Source organism: Ciconia boyciana, chromosome 1, assembly GCF_034638445.1.
Source record: "Ciconia boyciana chromosome 1, ASM3463844v1, whole genome shotgun sequence".
Taxonomy (NCBI): Eukaryota; Metazoa; Chordata; class Aves; order Ciconiiformes; family Ciconiidae; genus Ciconia; species Ciconia boyciana.
Window position 1 is genome coordinate 216,824,598 of NC_132934.1, and position 21,910 is coordinate 216,846,507.

The following is a 21,910-nucleotide window of genomic DNA, read 5'->3' on the forward strand; positions in this document are numbered from 1 at the left end:
CTCTAATTCATATTCAAAAAACTCCCTGAGAATTTTGGATTGGCAAAAGTTGCTGGCTTAATGCGTTTCACCTTTTTGTTTTCTTATATGCGTGTTTGTCTGTGTGATTTGGGAATTATCCTTCCAAAGAACCAAAACCATAGTGTATCCATAGATTGTGTTTACTGCTGCAAACAAAGTGGAGTCAGTCTTCACTGCCTGGTTTCAAAATATATTACAAAGCATTTTAAAATGTTTATATAAGTGTGCATTTAAGGGCTATGGTATGTTTAACTGACACTGGTTGGACGCTTGTCTGCGTGGTGCAGTGGGTTGTGTGGTGCATGTCCATGTGTCTGTGCAGGGTTTTGGCACCTCATAGACTTACACCTTGAGAACTGTTGTGTAATTTGGGCTGACTCAGCTGTATCTGCGTGCACCGAACAAATACGTATACAGGAAGGCAAATGTAATCTACTTTTCTTCCAGCAGCTGGTAATGCACTGCCTGGCTTCCTGAAGAACTTGATGCAGATCTACCCACCTGTAAAACAATGTCATTTCTCCTACTGTGTCCTAACAGCTTGTTCTGGGTGCTGTCAAGGCACATTAGATTGCATCAGGTCAACACTGGAAATTCATTCAAGACATTTTTCCAGGCTCTCTGGTGGCTGCTGGTGGGAATAATCCTACTTTGCTCTCCAGCACATTGTTCTGTTTTTAAAATTGGACTGCTCGGACCCTGGAACTGTGACCCCTTCTTTTCCAAAGCCTTTCCCCACGTGGCTGCCAGGTTAGCAGTGGGACGAATAAGCAAAGATCCTTCAATAAATCTTGGCCACAGGCTGGATTATGTGGTCCTGCAAGAAGAATGTGAGACATCAAGAGCTCTGGTTAGATTCATTGACTTTGGAAAGCTTTCCTCAGCTTTCATAGGCCCTCTGAATCCTGGCTTCTGTGAGGTGGCTACACTTTTAGGGGAAAACTGGAATAAAGCCATCTTTTCATGGATGTGCATCAATTATAAACTGGATTCCAGCATCCACCACCCAACATTTGCAAGGACCCTGCCCTCTCCAACCCGAGTTTTGTTTACAATAATGAAATATTTTAACTGGGCTCACGTTGGCATCATTGCTTCCAATGATGATATTTGGATGGACACAGCCAACAAGTTAGCGAGTGCACTCAGGAACCAAGGGCTTCCTGTAGGCATTGTTACATCCATGCGTAAAGGAGAAAAAGGCATTGAAGACACCTGGAATGAGATTAAAGAAGTTAACGGCATTAGAAGTAAGTGCTTTAAGTCTCATTCCTTTTTTTCTTATTTTCTCCAGGGTAGGACTGCATTGTTATCCAATGGACATAGCTTAGCGAATGAAATTTTGAAGTCATTTAAGTCAAGCAGAATTTTATCTCTGACCTTAATGGAGACAGGGCTTCACGTAAAAGAATGTTGGGCATTTTGTATGTGATGGAGATAGGGCAAAATAATCTTCTACAACATGAAAGATTGGGTCCAGCTTGTCTGAAAAGATAATATTTAGTAGATGGTGTCTGTGTTTGACCTGCCAAGTGTAAAGAGGGGTTTATAGGAAGGTTTTATATTTATGGTATTTTGGATTACGGATTATCAAAACTCTCATGCTTTGGTGCTGTGTCCTTGCTACCTGGATTCAATGAAGGTATCAGAAGTGAAATCCAGTGTTATATATCACATACTAAAGAAGTGGAAGGCCCCTTGTTGATGTACAGCATGTAGTAAAGAATTATCTTTTTTCTCTTGAGAAAATGGGAAAAAAATCATGTTTTTCTGGTTCAGAGCCTTGTTATGAAGTCTGTGGTGGAGCTCTGATCCTGGATGTACACCTCTGCAGTCAGCACTGTGAATCCAGATGAGGATGCATTTTAATGAAGACTTTGAATTTTATACCAAAGACTAACAAGGGTGGCAAGGTGTTTTCTAACTTGGAGTTTTATCAGTGCTCAAATCTATACTTGAGACCAAATCCACCTTGGATGGGTTCATCTCATCACCAACACAGCTCTCCATGTGAGTTAGAGATGATGGACTCCTTTCATAACCAATGGAGACCACCAGTCCCTCTTCAAACATGATTCATCTGACCAACTTAAGCTCTCTGCTATAGTATGGGATGAATCACTGCCTAGAAATACCCGTTTCTTTCCTGCAATTCAGCAACCTGAAGATGCTCTTGTTCACTTCAGCTTCTGCTTTGCCAAGGATACTTCTCCTAAGGAGAAACCACAGAGATCCGAGCAGGGAGCACCTCCTGGTTTAGTAGCAGGCAGGTCTCCTTTGTAACTTTCCTTCCCATCATTGCCCTACTTTGTTCCTCTCACTGACTGAGTTTTGAAATGCTGTCTTGGATGAAAGATCCGGAGTGCTTCCTTTCATGAAGGGCCAGTGAGCACTGTGGAAAGCCTGTTAAACAGATACACCTATATTTCAGATCTTGTCACCAGACATGGGGACATTGGCTCCATGGCATTTGCAGGCAAAGACACAGACTCTGCGACAGCCAGGCATGGACCAGATGTTGCAACACAACACAGTGCCCAACGTAAAATCTGTATATATGGTGACAGGGTGAACAGGTGGAGCTTGGGCACTGCTAATGACTGTGTGGTGTCTGTAAGCTCAGGGCACAAAAAGGGAAAGCTCATGTGTCTCAGTCAATGACAACAATGACCATGACTACCCATCATGTTAGCCTGTGCCTCACTTTTGTCAAAATTTCTCTCCACTCCTCCTTCTGTATGGCTCCAGGAATGGGTAATGCTCACAGCCTCCTTTTCTAGATGCTGCAGAGCTCCAGAGGTTGAACAAAATTGGTGTAGCTCCCAACTTCCTCAGCACATGACATTGGTGGGGGACCATTAGAGTCTGACCTGATACAGCAGTTCAGATAGATAACTCTTTTATTGGGGGAGAGGGAGCTATTTTGTGTTGAAAACCCCAAATGGATTAACAACATTGTCTGCACTCCGTGTGTTTCAGTTATACTCCTGTGTATGCATTCTGTGCTCATTGGAGGGGAGGAACAGGCCACCTTACTCACAAAAGCTCTGGAAATGGGACTAGCAGATGGAAGATATGTCTTTGTTCCATATGACACTTTACTGTTCAGTCTTCCTTACCAAAACAACTCATTCAACATCTTTGATAATGACAGCAAGCTCCAGGAAGCATATGATGCTGTGCTGACTATCACAATGGAGTCTGGAGAAAGGACTTTCTATGATGCATTCAGAGAAGCTAAAAAAAGTGGTGAAATAACCAGGGATTTGGAAGCTACCCAGGTAAATATTTTTCTCTCAGGCTTTTCTGGGACCTGGTAATGGGAGACATGAGACAAGCAATAGTTATAGAGAAAGCACAGGTGAGACACAACCCAGACTGCGTGCTTTTATTTTGAGAAAAATATGGTGAAAGTTGGATGTGGTCTGCATTCATTTGGAGCGAATATTTCCTGAATTTCTGGCAATCTAACTCAGTTAGTTCAACTGCAGGACCATGCTGGGAATTCAAGAGAAAGGGGTTGTCTCTGAGGCTCTCAGATTTGGTTTGCTAAGTGCTAACTGCGGTAGGCCCAAGCTGAAGAGATGTTTCCTAAAGTGGATAAAGTCCATGGAGTTTTTTAAGGTACCAGAATAAGATGTCCACATGCCTGAGAATGTGGGAGGATGCAACAGACAAACGAAATACTGGATGCTTCTAGAGGGAAACGCTTAGGATCATTGTTGCCTCATTCTTTTCAACGCTATAGTCAAAGTTATTCTTTGTTAGCACAATTATCTCAATGTCACCAGTAGCCTATAAAAAACAAATCAGTTGTGACCTTGTAAACTTGCAAGAAGAACCGGGGAATCCCAAGAGATGCAGGACTCAGCTGAACTAATCTTCAAATCTCACTATGATCTTTCAAAAAAATTATAAGTACTTTTAAGGCATAATTTATCAGGTCTACTTTAGGAGGAGATGAATCATGCCTTGAAAGCATTCATTTCTTTCCCTTCACTACAATGACAGCTCAGGTTAACTATATTGAGTGTAGGGTTCTTCATTGTAGGGGTCTACATCTGGTCAGCAAATCCCACCATAGATGTCAAATTCTGTGGCTCCCAACAGCATTCCTCATTTTATCATGAGTGTATATGGCTATAATCTCTCCTCACCTACCAATAGTGAATGACCATGTGATTGCAAAAGCTACCATGTGTGTTTTTTGGGGAGTGGAATTTTTTAGGTTCCTAAATCAAGTCTGGCATGGAAGGGAGCAATGTGAGAAGAAAAGGCTCTGGTACCCCAGAGAATGACTTTGCTGTGGCTCTGCTTTGTGCTTTTTATGCCTTAGGAATAAACAATGCTCTGACAGAGAGAACCAATCCTTTGGGCATGATGTTTTTCCTACCTGGGTAGGGAGGTGAGCCTCTGGCTTTGGTCTTCTATTCATGGAAGATATTTTAGTGCAGTGCTTTGAGGCAGGCTGTGATAAAATGCCAGGTGAACATCAGGCTCAGAGTCTTGGCTCTTCCCATGATAAAGCAATTTTACATGGTTTTAAAAATATTTTGAAATTGTATTTTGGGAAGCAACCATAAGAAAAGACAGATATTCAAAGTCACACATATATTGGGTTGATCCAGAACTACCTTCAACCTAAGATTCTTCAGATCCATTACTCTGTGAGCATTAATGCTCAGGTGCCTCAGTTCTTGAGTTTACAGCTTAGCCAGTGGGACATCTTTTGCCACAGATCTCAAACCAGAGGTTGGCAGCAGTATATCCTGACTTCAATTTCTCCTGTATTTTTAGGTTTCTCCACTTTTTGGAACAATCTATGACGCCATTTACTTCATGGCAATGGCTATAGACAGTGCTCAGAGGAAAGGAGTCAGAATCTCAGGAGCTAACATAGCTGAGCACACAAAAAACTTCAGTTTCCCTGGATTTAGTCACCAGGTAGAGACAGACAACTGTGGGAAGGGCCTGAGCAACTACGTGATACTGGACACAGATGGTCGTGGGAACCAGCTCTTCCCAACTCACTTGCTGGACATGTCTTCAGACTCTGTGACGTCCCTAGGCCAGGCCATCCACTTTCCCAGCGGAGCTCCACCCAAGCCAGACTCCAGCTGTTGGTTTGATCCGGATGTTCTCTGCACCGGAGGTAAGAAAGACAAAAAAAACAGGGTCAAATGGCATTGGGTCCATGGTTTTTATTTATTAATCTTTTCTCTTACTCCAGGGGAGAACACCCCAGAAAGAAAACCCTAAACTCAAGAAATTCATATAAATATGACCAGTCATCATGCTGTTTGTAATTGAGTCCTATACAGAGATCCCACTATTGATCCACAGGACTCTCTTATTGCTTATTAGGTCAATAAGGTTGTTGCCACTGTTGTGTGCCAGAAAGAGTTTTCCAGGTCTAACAGTCAACATCTGCCTCTTTTGATAGTGATCAATATATGCCAGAGACTCCAGCCAGCACCGTGTCCCTGTCCTTCTGAGGGACAGGGCACTAAGAGGATTTGCGTTGAAGACAGCCTAAGAGAGCTGCACAACACCAGATGCTCTCACCATCTCTCCTGGTTAACCCCAGCTTCTTTACCCAGTTCGCTATGCAGCTTTAAGGATCATCAGAGCTCACCTCATCAAGAAAAGATGATAATCATTACTCAAAATAATTTGAGTTACTGTAGACAACAGAGGTGGTAATCGAGGACTAAGGGGCAGAGATATCTGTGCTGCTTCCTGGGTTTGCAAGACTGGGCATTGGTTTTACTTATTATTTTTAATTTGAGGCAACTGTGGCACATTTTTAAAGTCCACAGGGAAACCAAAATCTGAGGGTAGGATACTTAGCCTCCCCTTGTCATATTTACTTATAAAACTAAGCATTTACTCCTACTGCTCCAGGATATGACTTAAACAGACAAAATTAACCACATCTACAGAATATTTCATTCAGCAGCTGAGAACAGCATTCCCCTTGGTTCAGCCGTAGCTGGTTTAAATCAGTGTTGCTTCATGGGAATTGGAGATATACTGATCTTACAGCAGCTGGAAAGCTATAGAAGAGACAAATATAATGCTACCATATATCTAATTTTGCACTGCTACTAGGAACAGCGTAGCAATTTAGCATCCCATTGCAGTCTATGGAAAAATCCCACTGATCTTTAGAGAGATCAGATTTTATGTTCACACCTTTACAAAAACATAAAGCTCTAGGCATTTGTCAGGTGAAGTGGTAATTTATTATTATTACTAATATTTCAGAGACTAAACTTTATGACTAGAATTAAATCCAGGCCTTATTCTGGCTTTTGTATGGAGATAGGGTTGGAGGGGGGTTGGATGTGAAGCTGCCAGGCTGCTGTGGTTCCTGACCCCAGGTCCACTAGGAACGGAGCTGAGGGTGGTCCCTGTGCACGTGTGCACACGTGCACACACACACACACGCGCACACAGTGCAGACACAGCCAGTCACCGACAGACTAACACATACAGGAGAGCAATGCATTTCCAGGCACCACTACACACAACCAGCATTGCCGAAACATGGACAACACAAGTGGCCTGATCCTGTTCTTACCCACCAGCTAATCAGGCTCCAAGCTTGCTAGCACGTGTGACAATCCCAGCCCCTGCACACACACTAATTCATCCTCTGGTAGGTGGTCCAGACCTGTAATTCCCCCACAGCCAGCTCTCAAACCCTCTGGTCTCTGCAGGAGCTGGTCTCCAGACTTGTGGTCTCTCATGGGTTGCAGGCTCCAGGAGCTCTTATCTTACTCGTTGGTTAGGCTGACTCAAAGTCCACAAATGCCACACACAGGCAGAATAAAGAGCACCCTAATCCAGGAAAAAAATCAGGAGCGGGGGTTAAGAAGAAGGCAGGACACGTTGTGATGATCACATGCAGGGTTTGGCTGGAGAAATGCACAACATGCTTATGTGTGACCAGTATCCCACGCTTGAGCCTCCTCAACTCACCCCCATCCCTCCCTTTCCCCATTTTTTTCCCTTCCTCTAAACATCCCATAAGAAGCTTCATACACTCCCATAGTCCCCTTAAAGCATCCCTTAATGAGTTTAACACAATCCCACAAGTCCCCTCAAGTATGCCGTAAGTTTGCTCTTTCCCATGAGCCCATGATAACCTTGCTTTCACTTCTGATTAGTTATAAAGCTCTGGTTGAGCTTCCTCAAGGCTTTGCATCATTCCTGCAATGGCCCATCCATCAGTGACATGAGCGCTCTGGTCTTTGGTGTTGCTTTTGCTATCTCTTATTCCGTACGGTTTGTTTATCTGGGTGTTTATTTTTTACTTCTCTTGTTCTTTTACTGTCTCTTGTTCACCCCAATGAATTTTGTGCTCCAACCAGCTCTTGCTCTCAGCTTATCAGATGCTGCTTCAGTGAATGAAATTGGATTTGGATATTTTCCAGCTGTGGAAGAGTCCTCATGTCATGTGTAACTGTGCCCCTACTTCAAGCAAAGGACATGATCAGGGAGAGACCCTTTGCTATTCCTTGGTTTTCTGCACTGCCTTGCAAGTATCAGGTTGCCTTAGAGTCCTCTAAAGTATGGTCAAGCACTTTTGGGTTATAAAATGAAATGGTAATAAGCAAAAGAATTTCTCTGAGGCTCTTTCTCAAAAGAGATCTGTTCAGACAGCAGAGTCTCTGGGGGCTACCTGAGGAAACTTAGGAGACAGTGCCAGTAAAAAAACCCTGATTGAATACAGAAGAGAGCATTAACAAAGTCCACATTATTCCTACCACGCTGTGGTCTGGGTTACAGATTCTCTCTGAAAATGTTAGAAGGCCATGCAGAGATGTGAGATGGGACTTTCATACCCCTACACTTCATCACTGGTTTGTCCAGGAGGCATTTGGTCCTTTGTCCAGCAAGATAACCAACCCATGCCCCTGTGACTGGGCTATTCAAAGCTCATTCTCTCTTTAATAACAAGTTTCCTAGCAGGCAACGACAGTTCCAGAGCACTAGGTTTCCTGCAAGTCTTCCTCTAAGCTGATCCAGTCCCTCCTTTGCCATGGATTTAGCATTGTGCAAGACCTTTATGGGATGTGTTCTGGCTTCACACTCACAACAGTCCTTCTGGAGGGGGGCACATCTTCCGGAAGCTCCCTTGCCTCCTAGGGATGAACACTGGGTTGCTGTCACTTGCTCTTACAGGAACCACAACACTCTGACTTTGTCTATGCATGAAGAACAAACCCTGGCCTCCAGGCCAGCTTGGTGCGGTCTTGCTCTTTCCTGTATTAAAGGTGAGCACCTCCTGGAGAAAACTGGCTGTGTCTCCATTGCACTTTGGTGGAGTGAAACTTTGGTTTACATCCACACTATATGCAAGGTGGAGAAATGGGTGTGAAGTATCCACTCTACTGTGCCCGGATTTCTTCTCAGATGGGGTGTGCAGGGCTAGTTCCAGGCTGGAGCATGAAAGCAGAGTGACGTCTTATATAGAATCATAGTATCATAGAATCACAGAATAGTTTAGGTTGGAAGGAATCTTTAAAGATCATCAAGTCCAACTCCTCTGCAATGAACAGGGACATCTCCAACTAATCAGGTTGCTCAAAGCCCTGTGCAACCTGACCTTGAACACTTCCAGGGATAGGGCATCTACAACTTCTCTGGGCAACCTGTTCCAGTGTATGTGTAAGGACAATCAGGGACTGGGGGCCTGGGCTGAAGCAGAAAGTAAGTCCAAACCCAGCAGGAAAATTTCAGCTAAAATGCTCTGTCTGTTCCTGAAAAGAACGTTAATTTTCAAAAATTCCTGAAGCTTTCACTGGGAACCTCTAGGTCTCAGTGCTTGCAAAAAGGTCTGTGATTTAGGTGCAAGACTGACTTAGAGTCATGAACCTTTTATCAACCCAAATTTCTCCATGCTTGTTTGTGTTTAAGGATCTTGGAACACAGAATAAAATAGAAATAAACAGAAGAGAGAAGAGACAGAGACAGCAAACACTTCTCACTGGAATTTAGCTCATCCACTCATGCTCCCTTTCCTTAGCTCCCTAGCAAAGATGCTCATGAGCAAAGCATGTGTCTCCAGTACTTTCTGTTGATGGGCCCATTGAGGAAGACATCAGTCTTCTCCTCCTTCTTTTCTGCTCTTTTCAGTGTTATAAATCTGTAGCAGGGAATGAAAAATCCCAGATGGGCTGGTGACTCACACTGGCCGTCAGTTTGGTACCACATGATAAAGATTTTTCAGCATTTCAGTTCCTGGAGAGAAGAGGGTCAAATGTTCAAAAGTTATGAACTTTGCAGAAACTGCCTCTGACACTTAATACTTCCTTGTGAGTCCGGTCTTTATTTACTTGAAGAAAAACTATTTCTCTTTTGATCCAGGGCTCTAGGTCTGGTATAGAAAAAAAGTGCATGGAAATAAATAATTAAAGTAGTTGCAGTCTCATATAAATAAAGTCAGTAAGTATTTGTGTATTCACAAATTAACATTGCATAAAAATTGTTTTCTAACATTCTCCTGGCTGAATATTTAACTTTGTAGTCTAATGGTCTGATATTGATATTTTCAATATTATTGACTAAATCAAAGGGATTTTCTAATTCACTGATTCTTTTCTCCTATTTGCACAGGGATTGAGCCTACAGTCATGATTTTGGGAGTAATGCTGATATTTGCCCTGGTGCTTTGTGCTGTGGGCCTGGCTTCTCTCATCAGGTGAGAATTGCAGGATGTATTTGATTTGGTGCCACTTTTAGCTTCTGTGGGAGACTTGCACTTTAGCCAGCAGTTTAGACCATAGCAGGTGAACACATAGCAGGTTTCATTGTGGTCTTTGCTCTCCAGCCACATATCTCTTCACTTTATTAAGTGATAGTAGCTTGAGCACTGTGAGCATTGGTTCTGCGGTCTCAGGAGCAGCCATTTTACCCTTAATCCATCCCAGGTTTGGAAGAACCTTGCAGGCTGTTGCTGGAATGATTAGCTGGATGATGGCTCTGAAGCATTAGGAAGGTGACTGTCACTTTGGAAGTGCAAAGTATGCCATACAAACCAAAGACAGGAATCTGCTTTAAGAACATTGGGGTGGAGACCGAGTGGGATGCCATATTAAATGTCTTTTTCTTATCCCAGACCATTCGTGCCTGGATTTCTGCCCCTAATATAATCATGTTTCCTATGAAGAACCTAGGCTGACCCTCTTTACTTTCTCCGTGTAGTAAAGAGAAAGAGAGAATATCTCTGGAGAGGGTTCAGAGCAATTAATTAGGATACCCCTTTATTACCAAGCTGATTCACTCCCTGTTTTGAACTGGAGTCCAGCTCCCTGGTCATTCACGTTGCATATATATTGGTCTGGGCATGGGATCTTTGGAGCAAATGAAGTAGTCTGCTGGGGACGGGACAGTTTCCAACAATTGCATAGGTCACACTTGTGTCCTGACTGTCTGTCCAAAGTGGACATGAGCCAGCATGGTTTGGTTGGTCTAGGAGCTATGGGTTGCTCTTTGGCAAGGACACTATGGCCATAACCTAAGGTAATCTTCTGCTCCAAACTGGCCCCTGGAGTAATCTGTCTCTCATTATTGATGACTACATGGTACGTGACTGAAATTAGAGTGAAATTAGACTGAAATTAGAAGGCATATTTACTCAGCAGCAATGAGTTCAGCAGAGCAGGGTTCCTGGATTGTCCCATCCAGCTTTGCCTCTCAAATCATCCCAAAATTTGTTTTCTCTCCACTCCTGAATCATCCCTCCAAACCCAGATGATATAAGGCCACCCAGCAAGCAACACCCCAAACAGCTCCCCCACTTATAACACACAGCTGCTTCTAATATCTTATAATTGCAGGCACTGAGAAGGTTGCCTCCATCCACCCGCACTTTAAAACCCTGCTCCATTCCTTGGCCACCAGCCTCTACAATTACGTAAATAAAAGACAACCTTTCTGCCTTCTCTACTTGTAAGCCGTTCCACAAGTACCAGACTGTGCTTGGGAAGGCTCAGTCATGAGTAAAGATGTATGGCCATCTGCAAGGGAAGAAAAAAATGTCTAGCATGACTCAGACAATGATTTATGTTAGGGAAGGGCATGTCTGGAACTAAATTTAAACCACAGTATGGTCTGAGTTCAAACGTGGGAGCTCTGGTTTTAGCTCTGCCAGGGATCTGCTGCATGACCTTGAATGAGTCACTCCACTCTCTGTGCTTTGCTTTCGGCAGCGGGGTGCTTTCCTCCATGCCTGGGGGAGAGTATATGATTGACCAAGCAAGGCTTTCAGGTGGACAGGTGAAAGGTACATAAGTGATGAGTTTTTTGCATGAAGATGAGTTGGGTGGCTTGGGACAAAGTGGTTAGAGAAAGATTATAAAAAAATCATCCCAGGTGACGCCTGTGGTTATGTGGCCAAGGCTCCCTCTGAACTCCAAAAAGCTATCTGTGCTCTTCTAAAAAGCCCAGAGTGGTATATGCAGTGGAAAAGTGAATTGTGGTGATGTATGGATATTTTGTGAAATAGTTTCCTTCTACAGTATGGTTAGCAAAAGGCTTCCTATTGCCCACCTCATCAGGAAAAGTCTTATGTGTGTACAGATCAGATATCTGCTGTAGTGTAAATAAACTTAGTTAAACAAAAATAGTGACATTGAAGGCAATGGGGGAGTTTTGCTTTCCCTTCTCTGTTCTTGCTTGATAAGTTTTTGACTGTCTAATAGATACAGTGTGCTTCGTGCTCAGTGTTAGGCCTTGACGTTCATTGAAATAGTGGGTTCAAAATGATGGGGTGTGACTTCAGCCTCTTCCATGAGTCCCTAAAATGGCCATATGTTGGGTATTAGTGTCAGATGAATCCCAGCTAAAAACTAACAATGAAACTGCGGAATGTTTTGTATTGATTTGCACAAAGCGGATGTAAACCTGTTTGAACTATGCCATGAACACGTAGTCCTTGACAGTGCACCATTTCTTGTGGCCTCTTCTGCCTTGCAAATTCAAGAGAAGCTGGGCAAGTAGTAGGATGCAGTCAAGCAACAGATAGTGTTTTTGCTGGTCTGAAGGCTATACTGAATTTTCTGTCTCGCCTGTAGCAATTCTGCAAATCTGGTAGCCTATCACAGAGCGCAGAGAGTCATCCCTTGGAAAACAGGCAGCAGCATCCTGTGGAGATGCCAGAAGCACATTTATCCCGTGTTACACAGTCTGTGATAGACATCCCATCTGGCTCAGGTCCTGGAAGAAGCAGATCTGAATCAGCACAGTCTTCTTGATCTAATTACTCCTGACCAAGAGAAACAGCACTGGTTCAGCAATACTGCTTCCAAGACCTCCACGCTGCATGGCACTGTGCCACGCATGCCAAACTGCTCATCCCCTGTAGCTTTTCCCTCTGTATGAGCTTGCAGTCATTACAAGGGGGTATCTTGCTGTGTGCTTCATACTTCACCATGCTATAATATAGAGATTCAGCCAGCACATTTTTATGGTAACTTGTGTCCAGGCAGCTTTTATAAATTACCTGTGGTTCAGTTTCTGTCCCTAAGAAAGGCTGGTGTGCCTGAGAGCTGTTTTCTCACCAGACAGATTGGCTGGTCTAATAAAACCTATTATTCTCTCCTAATGGAGAATGATTTGGGATATGAAAAATAAAACCGAGCAAAACAAAGTATGCATTACATACACATCCGATTCATATTTGTAACCAGATTGACTCAAGATGTCTATTTGTGATGAGACCCTTTGAGATTATAGCTTTTGTAGTCTGTGAATTGGATAACCCTTGACTCAGGAGATTTCAGTCCAAGTCAGGGCATCATGATTTGTCTACTCTTTCACCCATGTCCATCCCCACTGCCACACCACATGCTGCACTCTCCTAATACTGCAGAGAAGCCAGATGTGGAGGACTCAGAGGTGGTGTAAACTGATTACCTACCTAAAAATGATAACCGTGACTCTCCGAATCTTGCAGGCATAGTATCTTGAACAACCAGCTATTCAGGGGACCTAACAAGATAATACTGACCTTGGATGACCTCGTCTTCATCAACCCAGAGCTACATAAAAAGGTAAGTCCTTCCACTTGTGAAAGTAATCTGGTGGGACACTCAAAGACAGGTTTGCTGTGTGGTGTTTTCATACCCATGAAGCTCTGGGAAGGTCATTCACTTCTCCATGTTTCATTTTCCCCTGCATATCAGAAAATTTCCCATATATTGAGTGGTTTTGAGTCTCAGATTAGATGCACATGCAGTGTCAGAGCTGTTATCTTGATGTAAAATAGTACCCTTGGTTGTGTGTATTCTAACAGCCAGTGTTTATTCTTTGTTCTTGAGATTGGATGGTGGAGCATAGTTCATATAGCTAAACCATCTTACCCTCTAAAATAAAGTGTCTGCATCCAAACTACCTAGTGGGAACTGTTCCTGGCCTGTGCTGGCTCCTGCCCAGAGCTGGGGATCTCCTGGGGAGTGTTATTTGGCCAGAGCCGTGCCCAGGACCATGCCAACGATATGGATGGCTGTAGAGCAATCCCTTTGCCTAGGTCACTGGCACAGATACAGGCTTCTTGCCTATGCCAGAGGAGACACTTCCCTGTGCCTTGCTCAGAGAGATACCTGCCTCATCTGGTGTCTCCCCCGAGCCATGACATTTCCATCACCTAAAGTGCTGCTGTAGTGTTTCAAGGTTCTAAACAGGGTCAACCTTATGAGCCCTTTAGAGGTATTCAGAGAGGTGAGATGGGAAGTTTGGGAGGTTGCTAGCACGGGTGAAATGTATGGCCTGAGGCAGAGCTGGAGTGGAGGTTTACATCCAAAGGTGGTAACTGTCTTGCACCTGCTTTTCTTGCCTTCCAGAGGCTGACCTTGGACAGTCTGACCGATGCAAACAGCATAGCAGCCGACTGCAGAAGCCTGAAATCTGTAACCCGCTCCTTTTCCTTGAAAAGTGCAGCTGCCACCCATGAAACCTCCAATGTGGCTTTGTATGAGGTAGGTAGGGACCTCGTGCAGCCTCCTCCCACCTCTTCGGTTCACTGAGCTGCTCAAGTGGAGAAAGTCTTGGGCTGCGGGACAGTAGATCCCAGGATGTGAATACTGCTGACAGACCCTGAGGGTAAAAATAAGTTACTCCCAAGCAGGGATTTACCAGTGTTTAAGGTGACTCTACCCCAACCCTTACCCTGACACTCGGAGTCATGTGGGGTGGTGGTATTTGACATCCCTATGTAGTGTTGCCGGGTCTGGTCCCTGTTAGAGATGTCAATCCCTAAATGCACCTTGAAGAACCTTTCTTCAAGACAGGGCCTTTAGGTATGACATCTCTAATAAGGACCTTTCTTACCAGACAGGATGCAAATACACAGAATAAAGGCTATCAAATTGCCCTTTGTGCTAGTAGGACCATAAGGAGTTTAAGTAGATGCAATGGCCAAGAAAACTCACCCCATCCATCAGTTCTTTCCTAAAAATACAGCTTTTTGAAAAAATGGCATGGCAATTTTTCCTGAAAAGGGGCAAAATAAACTGGATCATTAATGCCAGAGAAAAGCTTTGGACAGAGTTACTTTCCTTTTTAATCAATTTATCATTGATTATCAGATATTAATATGCCTTCCAGGTATGAAGTTCTGATCCAGGTGAAGGTCCTGCCTCACTCCATTTTTTTAGGGTTTCCTGTGGATATTTTTATTCGGGTGCAATATAGAAAGAATCTACTGCTAAGAACATTGAAAATCCCCAATCACTTTTGAAGTCAAGGATCTGGAATTCAGACCTAGGTCCCAATGTTAGCTGTTGCTCAGAGACTTGCTCTATCATTCACCCACCTGTATTGTGGACAGGGAGACTGGGTGTGGCTGAAAAAATTTGAGACAGGAGCAGTTCACAATCTGCGGCAAAGCTCCACCAGCATCTTGAGGAAGGTAGGAACCGGGGATGGGCATGTGGAGGGAAGGTTGGTTGGGGGACCTTTGTGACTGCAGGGTATTTTTATTCTCCTTGTCTCTTGTTTATCCGTTGAATCACGTGTCGTGGCTGTCAATGAGTCTTGACTGGTGAAATCTGGTGGAATGGACCATGCATGATTGCATCTGTCAAACTTACCAGTGACCCATGTGTCAGAGTCAGCAGCTTGCAAAACCCCACCCTGGACTTGACACTTCAAAGCTGGTGCAATGCTGAATGTACAATGACTCCTTGTCGTCCTTTAACCTCAGCCGGCAACTAAGCCCCACGCAGCCGCTTGCTCACTCCCCCCTGGTGGGATGGGGGAGAGAATTGAAAGAGTAAAAGTGAGAAAACTCATGGGTTGAGATAAAAGCAGTTTACTAAGTAAAGCAAAAGCCACGCACGCAAGCAAAGCAAAACAAGGAATTAATTCACTCCTTCCCATGGGCAGGCAGGTGTTCAGCCATCTCCAGGAAAGCAGGGCTCCATCACGCGTAATGGTTACTTGGGAAGACAAACGCCATCACTCCGAATGTCCCCCCTTCCTTCTTCTTCCCCAGCTTTCTATGCTGAGCATGACATGCTATGGTCTGGAATATCCCTTTGGTCAGCTGGGGTCAGCTGTCCCAGCTGCATCCCCTCCCAGCTTCTTGTGCGCCCCCAGCCTACTCGCTGGTGGGGTGGGTGAGAAGCAGCAAAGGCCTTGACTCCGTGTAAGCCCTGCTCAGCAGTAACTAAAACATCCCTGTATTATCAACTGTTCCCAGCACAAATCCAAACCATAGCCCCATACTAGCTACTGTGAAGAAAATTAACCCTACCCCAGCCAGACCCAGCACAGTCCTCTAAGTGGCCTTGTCTACAAAGGCAGAGTGGTTTGGAGGAAACCACCCCTGCCTGTGTCAGGGCAGGATGATGCACTGGTAACTATTTTCATGTGGTATTTGTTGACTGCCTAACAGTGTGGCACAGACACAGTTGTGCATTTCTCTGGGATTTGCTTTGTGTCTCCAGCTAAGAAGCCTGTTAGAAGTTTACTTTTAGTCTTGAATTTTATTATTATTACTAAATGACAAGCAAACACATTTATTTTCCAAATTCAAGGCCATTAGTTGTTGGCAGCTATTGCTAACACAGGAGTGGCGTTTTTATGCCTATAAATATAACAAATTTACCAGGGCATGTCTCCAAACGCACTGTTGATGGATGACTTTGGATCCTCCAGGCATGGTATTGCTTTCCAGATCAGACCAGAGGTGGAGCAAGACTCCACGTGCTGAACTCAATTTACCCCAGCGAAGCCATTTCGTCCTAGCAAAAGATCCAATCCAGCTTGTCTAAAGAAAAACAAATTTCTGTTCAGTTTGTTTTGCTATCTTGCTTTCTTTGTCTTAATGGATAGACTAAGAAAAGCAAAGCTTGAAAAGAGTGTAGGATAGCTGAAAGTAAGCAGTGAAGAGGTTGTTTGCTTCCTCATCCTCGTGTGAAAGCCTGTTTGGGAGTATAGGAATGGTAAGGAAATCTAATGATATAAAGAAGCTGCTGAGCAGATGTCTGGCTGACTTGGTCTCTTGTGATTCACTATCTTGTTTCAGATGAAAGATCTGCGTCATGAAAATGTGAATCTGTTCCTGGGCTTTTTCTCTGACTGTGGCATCTTTGCCATAGTGACGGAGTACTGCTCCCGAGGAAGCCTGGAGGACTTGCTGAGAAATGAAGATATGAAACTAGATTGGATGTTCAAGTCCTCTCTCATGATGGATCTAATTAAAGTAAATCCATTGATCCTGCTGAGGCATGACCTGCATGTGACTTTTATATTGACATAGCTATTTCATCCAGGACTTTGGGATTTTTATAGTAACGCAGGGAAAACCAATGTGAATGTAATTATACTGGTATACAGGGTCTTTAATGGAGACCTCTTGTTCCTGTTCTGTTACCATCTGAGAGAAGCACTATTTAGGGTAATAGGACTACATCCACGCAGCAGGATGAGAGGTTAAAACTACACATCAGGCTAGAACTGATCACCTAGAACAATGAATGTGGTGACAAATTCCTACTTTCCAAAGGCCCTTTCTTGTCATAAATCAGAAATGCATCCAGCATAGAACCAAACCGTAGACATCCCCTGCCACAGGACAGCTACACATATGGTCACTTTAGAAGAGTCTTCACACACTTCCAGTCACGTCCCATGTGTTTTCATCCCCTAATGGTGAACTACCAATCTGGGACAGGTGGCCTACAGGGGGTAGACTGCCAGAACCATTCTTACAGCCCATGATCCACCTTCTGATCCTCCTTGAGGGAGCTGGGTAAGGGCATCCAGCTCTTAATGGCTTCCCTTGACCTAACCATTGGGTAGCACTTGTGCCCACCTTCTTAACCTTGTTTAAAAGTACAACTTTCAAGTGCAATGAGTCCCAGGGTTACAGAAGGAGGCATCTGACTGTTCCTAAAGCTACCAATCCTTTGAAGTATTACTTTAGGGTGCGGCTAGCCTAATTCTTGTTCCTAATCCATTTCTGAACTTTTCCCATAGTTTCTTGGGTTGATCAGCACTGCATTTGACATAGAGTCAATACTGTATCTGATGCCATCTAAGGTGACAATTTGGCGTGGTGTCTCTGAATGCTGATGGATAATATAATTCTTAAGGAATAGCCTCAATCTTTTCTGTGTTTCATAGGGAATTAGGTATTTGCATCACCGAGATTTTGCCCATGGACGTCTCAAGTCTCGTAACTGTGTTGTGGATGGCCGGTTTGTGCTGAAGATAACCGACTATGGTTATAACGAGCTCTTAGAAGCACAGAAATGCCCATATATTCAGCCACCCCCAGAAGGTAGGTGCCATAAGGAAATTTTTTTTTTTTAATATTTGTCCATTGATTTAACAGATGCTTGTCCTAATTCAATTGCAGGCCAGTGGCCACATAAGGATTTATGTGCTCAATTTTACGGCATCTAGTTACCTGTATACAATGCATTGTTACAGGAAGGATAAGCAAAGTTTTTTCAGACTTCCTGAAAGTGAGGGGAATAGCAGAGTGTCATGGTAAGGAAAAAAGATTTTATTGTAAGCAGTGACAGAACTTAAGCTTGTCATAGTTGGAGAATGATTTAAGTGCCCCTGAAATCTGATCAATCCTGAATTTCTGTGACCGGTGGAATTGGCTTCACATCCTTAGCCCCAGTGCTATATTTGAAGTTTTAGGTTAACCCAAATGCAAAGAGCCTTGTTTTGTAAAACTAAGCCATCTGAAACACAAGATGATACAGGTCTCTTTGAAATAGGTCCTCTACATGCCAGTCACCAAAGGCTGCCCCATGACATTCCCACCACTTAGGGACAGCATCTCATGGGACCAGGTTTGGAGACTTTGACAAGAGTTCTGTCACCTGGCCATTGCCTTGGGGTTCCTCTGGTATCCCAGTTCATTCTTGAAACCTGGTTTCAAGTATATGTAGTGTTTTGATTCCTCTGTCACAAGATTCGGTTCCTACACATTTCCAATGTCTCAGATGGGGCAGTTGCCAGAAGACCTTCTTCTCCTCCCTTAAAAAAGTTATATATATTGCAGTAGCTGAAATGTTTCTTATTCCCATTACTCAGAATGCACAGTTACCAGGGCAACAATATCCTGGTTTGAAGAAGATTCATTTCTTGATGAGGCTGGGTATGTTTTACAACTGTGTCTTTCATCACTTGAACAATTGGATTATAAAGACTGATCATACTTCAAACTGCCTCAAACTGGTTTTACAGAAACTATTTTAATCTAATAAGAACTACAGAATATATTTGATTAACTGTTGCTTTGTAAAAGAGCAACGACAGTAACAAGAAATCCAAGCTTCAGCGTCAACATTTTGTCTGAGTGATATTTTCAAACAAGAAAAGGTGTTAACGCTTTTGGCAATGGTGAGAAGACTTCTTATGTAGATGTTCAAGGCTGGTGTTTTAGCATGTAAATTGTTGGTATAGCAACATTTTTTTAAAAGGTAGAGTGACATTTGGAAAATTCAATTTTTTTGGCAGGATGGAAGTTTAGTATTTCTAACACATCACCAGAAATAAAAGACTTGATCCAGTAAATAATGAAGTATGTTCCAACCTTTCCTCAAAAGACTGAAATGAAATGTTCATTTCAGCAGTTAATTTGTGATAGTCTGAGCTCAAGTGTAAGAAACATGATGCTCTTGATTTTTTTAGAATTGCTCTGGACAGCTCCTGAGTTACTGAGGGACCCAGACATGTGCAGAAAAGGCACGTTCAAAGGGGACATTTACAGCTTTGCAATCATCCTACAAGAAGTGGTTGTTCGGGGTCCACCATACTGCATGTCAGAACTCTCAGCTGAAGGTAGGCAACTATTTCAGTACAATTTTAAGGCTTTACACAGAGTGCTCAAAAAATGTCTGGCCAAGCCCCTCAGGTAAAACATTAGTATGGAAATAATGTTCCAATCTCATGACCTTTCTCAGTGACAAAAAGCTGTTTTCAACAAAACATCCATAATAAACATCAAAATGTGTAGTTCTGATCTCAGCCGCAGTACGTGACTCATCACTGCTGTCAGTGGGGTTGGGGCTCTGGGTACCCCCCAAGATGCTTCAGAGCTGGCCAGCAGTCGGACCCCTGCAACACCTCCAGTTCCCTGTCAAAACTTTGACTTTCCATCGTGGTGTGGGGTGAAATCTGATGGTAGAATTTCCCATAGCTTGGAAACTCCTTTGCTTCCCACTCATCAGCCCTTTTTTGTATGTCATGGGAGCTGAGGTTTTCAAACTGGACCCTTTGCTAGCATCCTGTTTTGTCCATCTGCCCATCTATTTTTCCTTAATTACTTTCCCATTTAAAGAGGTTGTCTCTTCAGCAGAGATCAAAGTGATACATCATGACCCCGCTGACATATATAAGGTGGCTTGTTTCAGAAATAGCAAATAGGTGAACTCCTTAGGAACTGCTCATGGTGCAACTCTCATTCATTAGTTCGAACTGTGTTGTCCACGCATAGGTAGAGCAAACATGCTGCAGTCAGGGTTAGGTCACAAGCACTTGAACAGGAAGGGGGTGAGAACAATCAAAAAAGAGCTGATTTCAGTGAAAGCCCATTCTGAACTTGTTTTAAGCTGGACAGTCACCAAGTGGAGTATGGCCATTCAGTATCTGCCTGTTCAGCGCCTGAAAAAATGGGGTTCTGACCTTCTGCACCCCAAGCTGCTGCAACAATGCAATGACAATGATGATTATGATGTAACCTGCTCTGTAATTCAGAGCTGGACCTTTGATGTAGCCTATGATGTACTTAGCAGGTGTCCCCCCACCTAGTCCCCATGGGGAACCTCCAGCAAATGTTGCACATAGTGCACTCCAGTTTCCCAACCTGATAAAATGATGAGTTTCTACTCATTGCGTCCTAACCCTCAAGGAGCTTTCGCTTGTGCTATGAACTTTAAAACCACCTGGAGAAGGCATTTCTCCTTGGCTGCCCCTGGAAATATTTGGGCCAGGTGCTTTGTTGAGTTCATTTGTTGGAGACTGGTGGGATGAGCCAGAGAGCTTTAAAGTAAACTGTCAACGCTGAAAAGCTTTGGGTGCTCACAGTAACAGCTGTGGAAATGCGGGGGTCCTGCCAGAAAGAGGGTGGTTTTCACTCCATTTGACTGCTCTGTGCTACACAAAATGAAACCTTCAAATACAATCACTTTGGGGTTTTTTTAAGCAGGAAGATATAGTTCTACCTTACAAAAAACACATTTCCTCCAGGATATTCTTACTAAGAAATATCTAAAGTGAAGTCAGGGTTGGGTTCAGACATCACACTCCCCCATCCGTGCTTCAGCTGTCAACAAAACCTGCAGCTCCGCTCCTTCACTGTAGTGCTGCTTTATCTAAAAACCACAGATTCAAGGACTCACTTCTCAGGGTCTGAAAGCCCAAGCCCAGTTCCTTATTAGTCTTATTTCACCTCTGGATAGGGAGTCACTTCCAGACGTTGTTTTGAACCCAACTCTCCCCCTTAAAATACTTTCCACTGTCTCCATTCCCATCAACCTCCTACATACTGGTTCCCAGTTAACAATGAAATGTCAGAGGCTGGTATCCTTCCTGTCTGGGCTCGGCCATAACCGTCTGCTCCGTTAGAGGACTGCAGATCCTAATGGAGAGAGTCAGAGGCAATTTCATTAAATACAAGCCTGCAGGCTCACACATCCATTTGTCACACAACCTTCCCCCATCCAGCTACTTTATTGCTCATAACCTGGTTCTCCAGGGACAAGAAGGCAGATGAATTTCTTATCTTTTAAATCCTCCAAGAGACTCCTGGCAGAGGAAAGCAGAAACCCCCAGCTTCATTTGACACAGCCGTTGGGTGGTGAGGAATAACAGTGATGGCTGAAGGAGCAAACAAGGGACAGCTGAAAATGTCCATGTCCTTTGCCCTCACCAAGACCCTCCATCTCACAATGTGCTTCCCATTCTTCTCTTTGTCACAGAAATTATAAAGAAAGTGAAGAAGCCCCCTCCCCTGTGCCGCCCAAACATAGCCCCTGAGTTGGCCCCCCTGGAGTGCATCCAGGTAATGAAGCAATGCTGGGGTGAAGCCCCCGAACGACGTCCAACCTTTGAGGAGGTATTTCATAAGGTCAGTGAATAGAGCAGCAGGTGCAATCCTTTGTTTGTACTTGGCAGGAAAGTGTGGGTTTTGTTCTTTAAGTAAGCCCTTAAATAATGATTGAAGAAATCCCAGAGCTCTAGTCTTGCCTTTGCTATTGGGTTATTTTATGGTTTGTGGTGTCTGGCTTACACCTTGTCCTGAACTTGGGCTGCCATGGCACCACCATGGGGGGTGTGTAGCAGGCTGGACATGGGCTTGGTGTCTTCATGTGTGCAGTGGATGGCATGGATGCAGGGATGGCCTCATGGAGATCAA

At 43.8% G+C, this 21,910-nt stretch overlaps 1 protein-coding gene across 1 annotated transcript in view; it reads left to right on the plus strand.

The window, feature by feature from the left end:
• The first annotated feature begins 532 nt into the window (after positions 1-532).
• GUCY2F (guanylate cyclase 2F, retinal) overlaps positions 533-21,910 on the plus strand; it is a 47,135-nt gene continuing 25,757 nt past the window's right edge. Inside the window, exons 1-11 of the mRNA XM_072855360.1 lie at positions 533-1,271; positions 3,001-3,302; positions 4,819-5,173; positions 9,646-9,730; positions 12,986-13,082; positions 13,872-14,006; positions 14,858-14,938; positions 16,559-16,735; positions 17,659-17,815; positions 19,186-19,335; positions 21,474-21,622. Of these exons, the coding sequence (XP_072711461.1) occupies positions 533-1,271; positions 3,001-3,302; positions 4,819-5,173; positions 9,646-9,730; positions 12,986-13,082; positions 13,872-14,006; positions 14,858-14,938; positions 16,559-16,735; positions 17,659-17,815; positions 19,186-19,335; positions 21,474-21,622 (2,427 nt within the window). The remainder of the gene's footprint in view (positions 1,272-3,000; positions 3,303-4,818; positions 5,174-9,645; positions 9,731-12,985; positions 13,083-13,871; positions 14,007-14,857; positions 14,939-16,558; positions 16,736-17,658; positions 17,816-19,185; positions 19,336-21,473; positions 21,623-21,910) is intronic.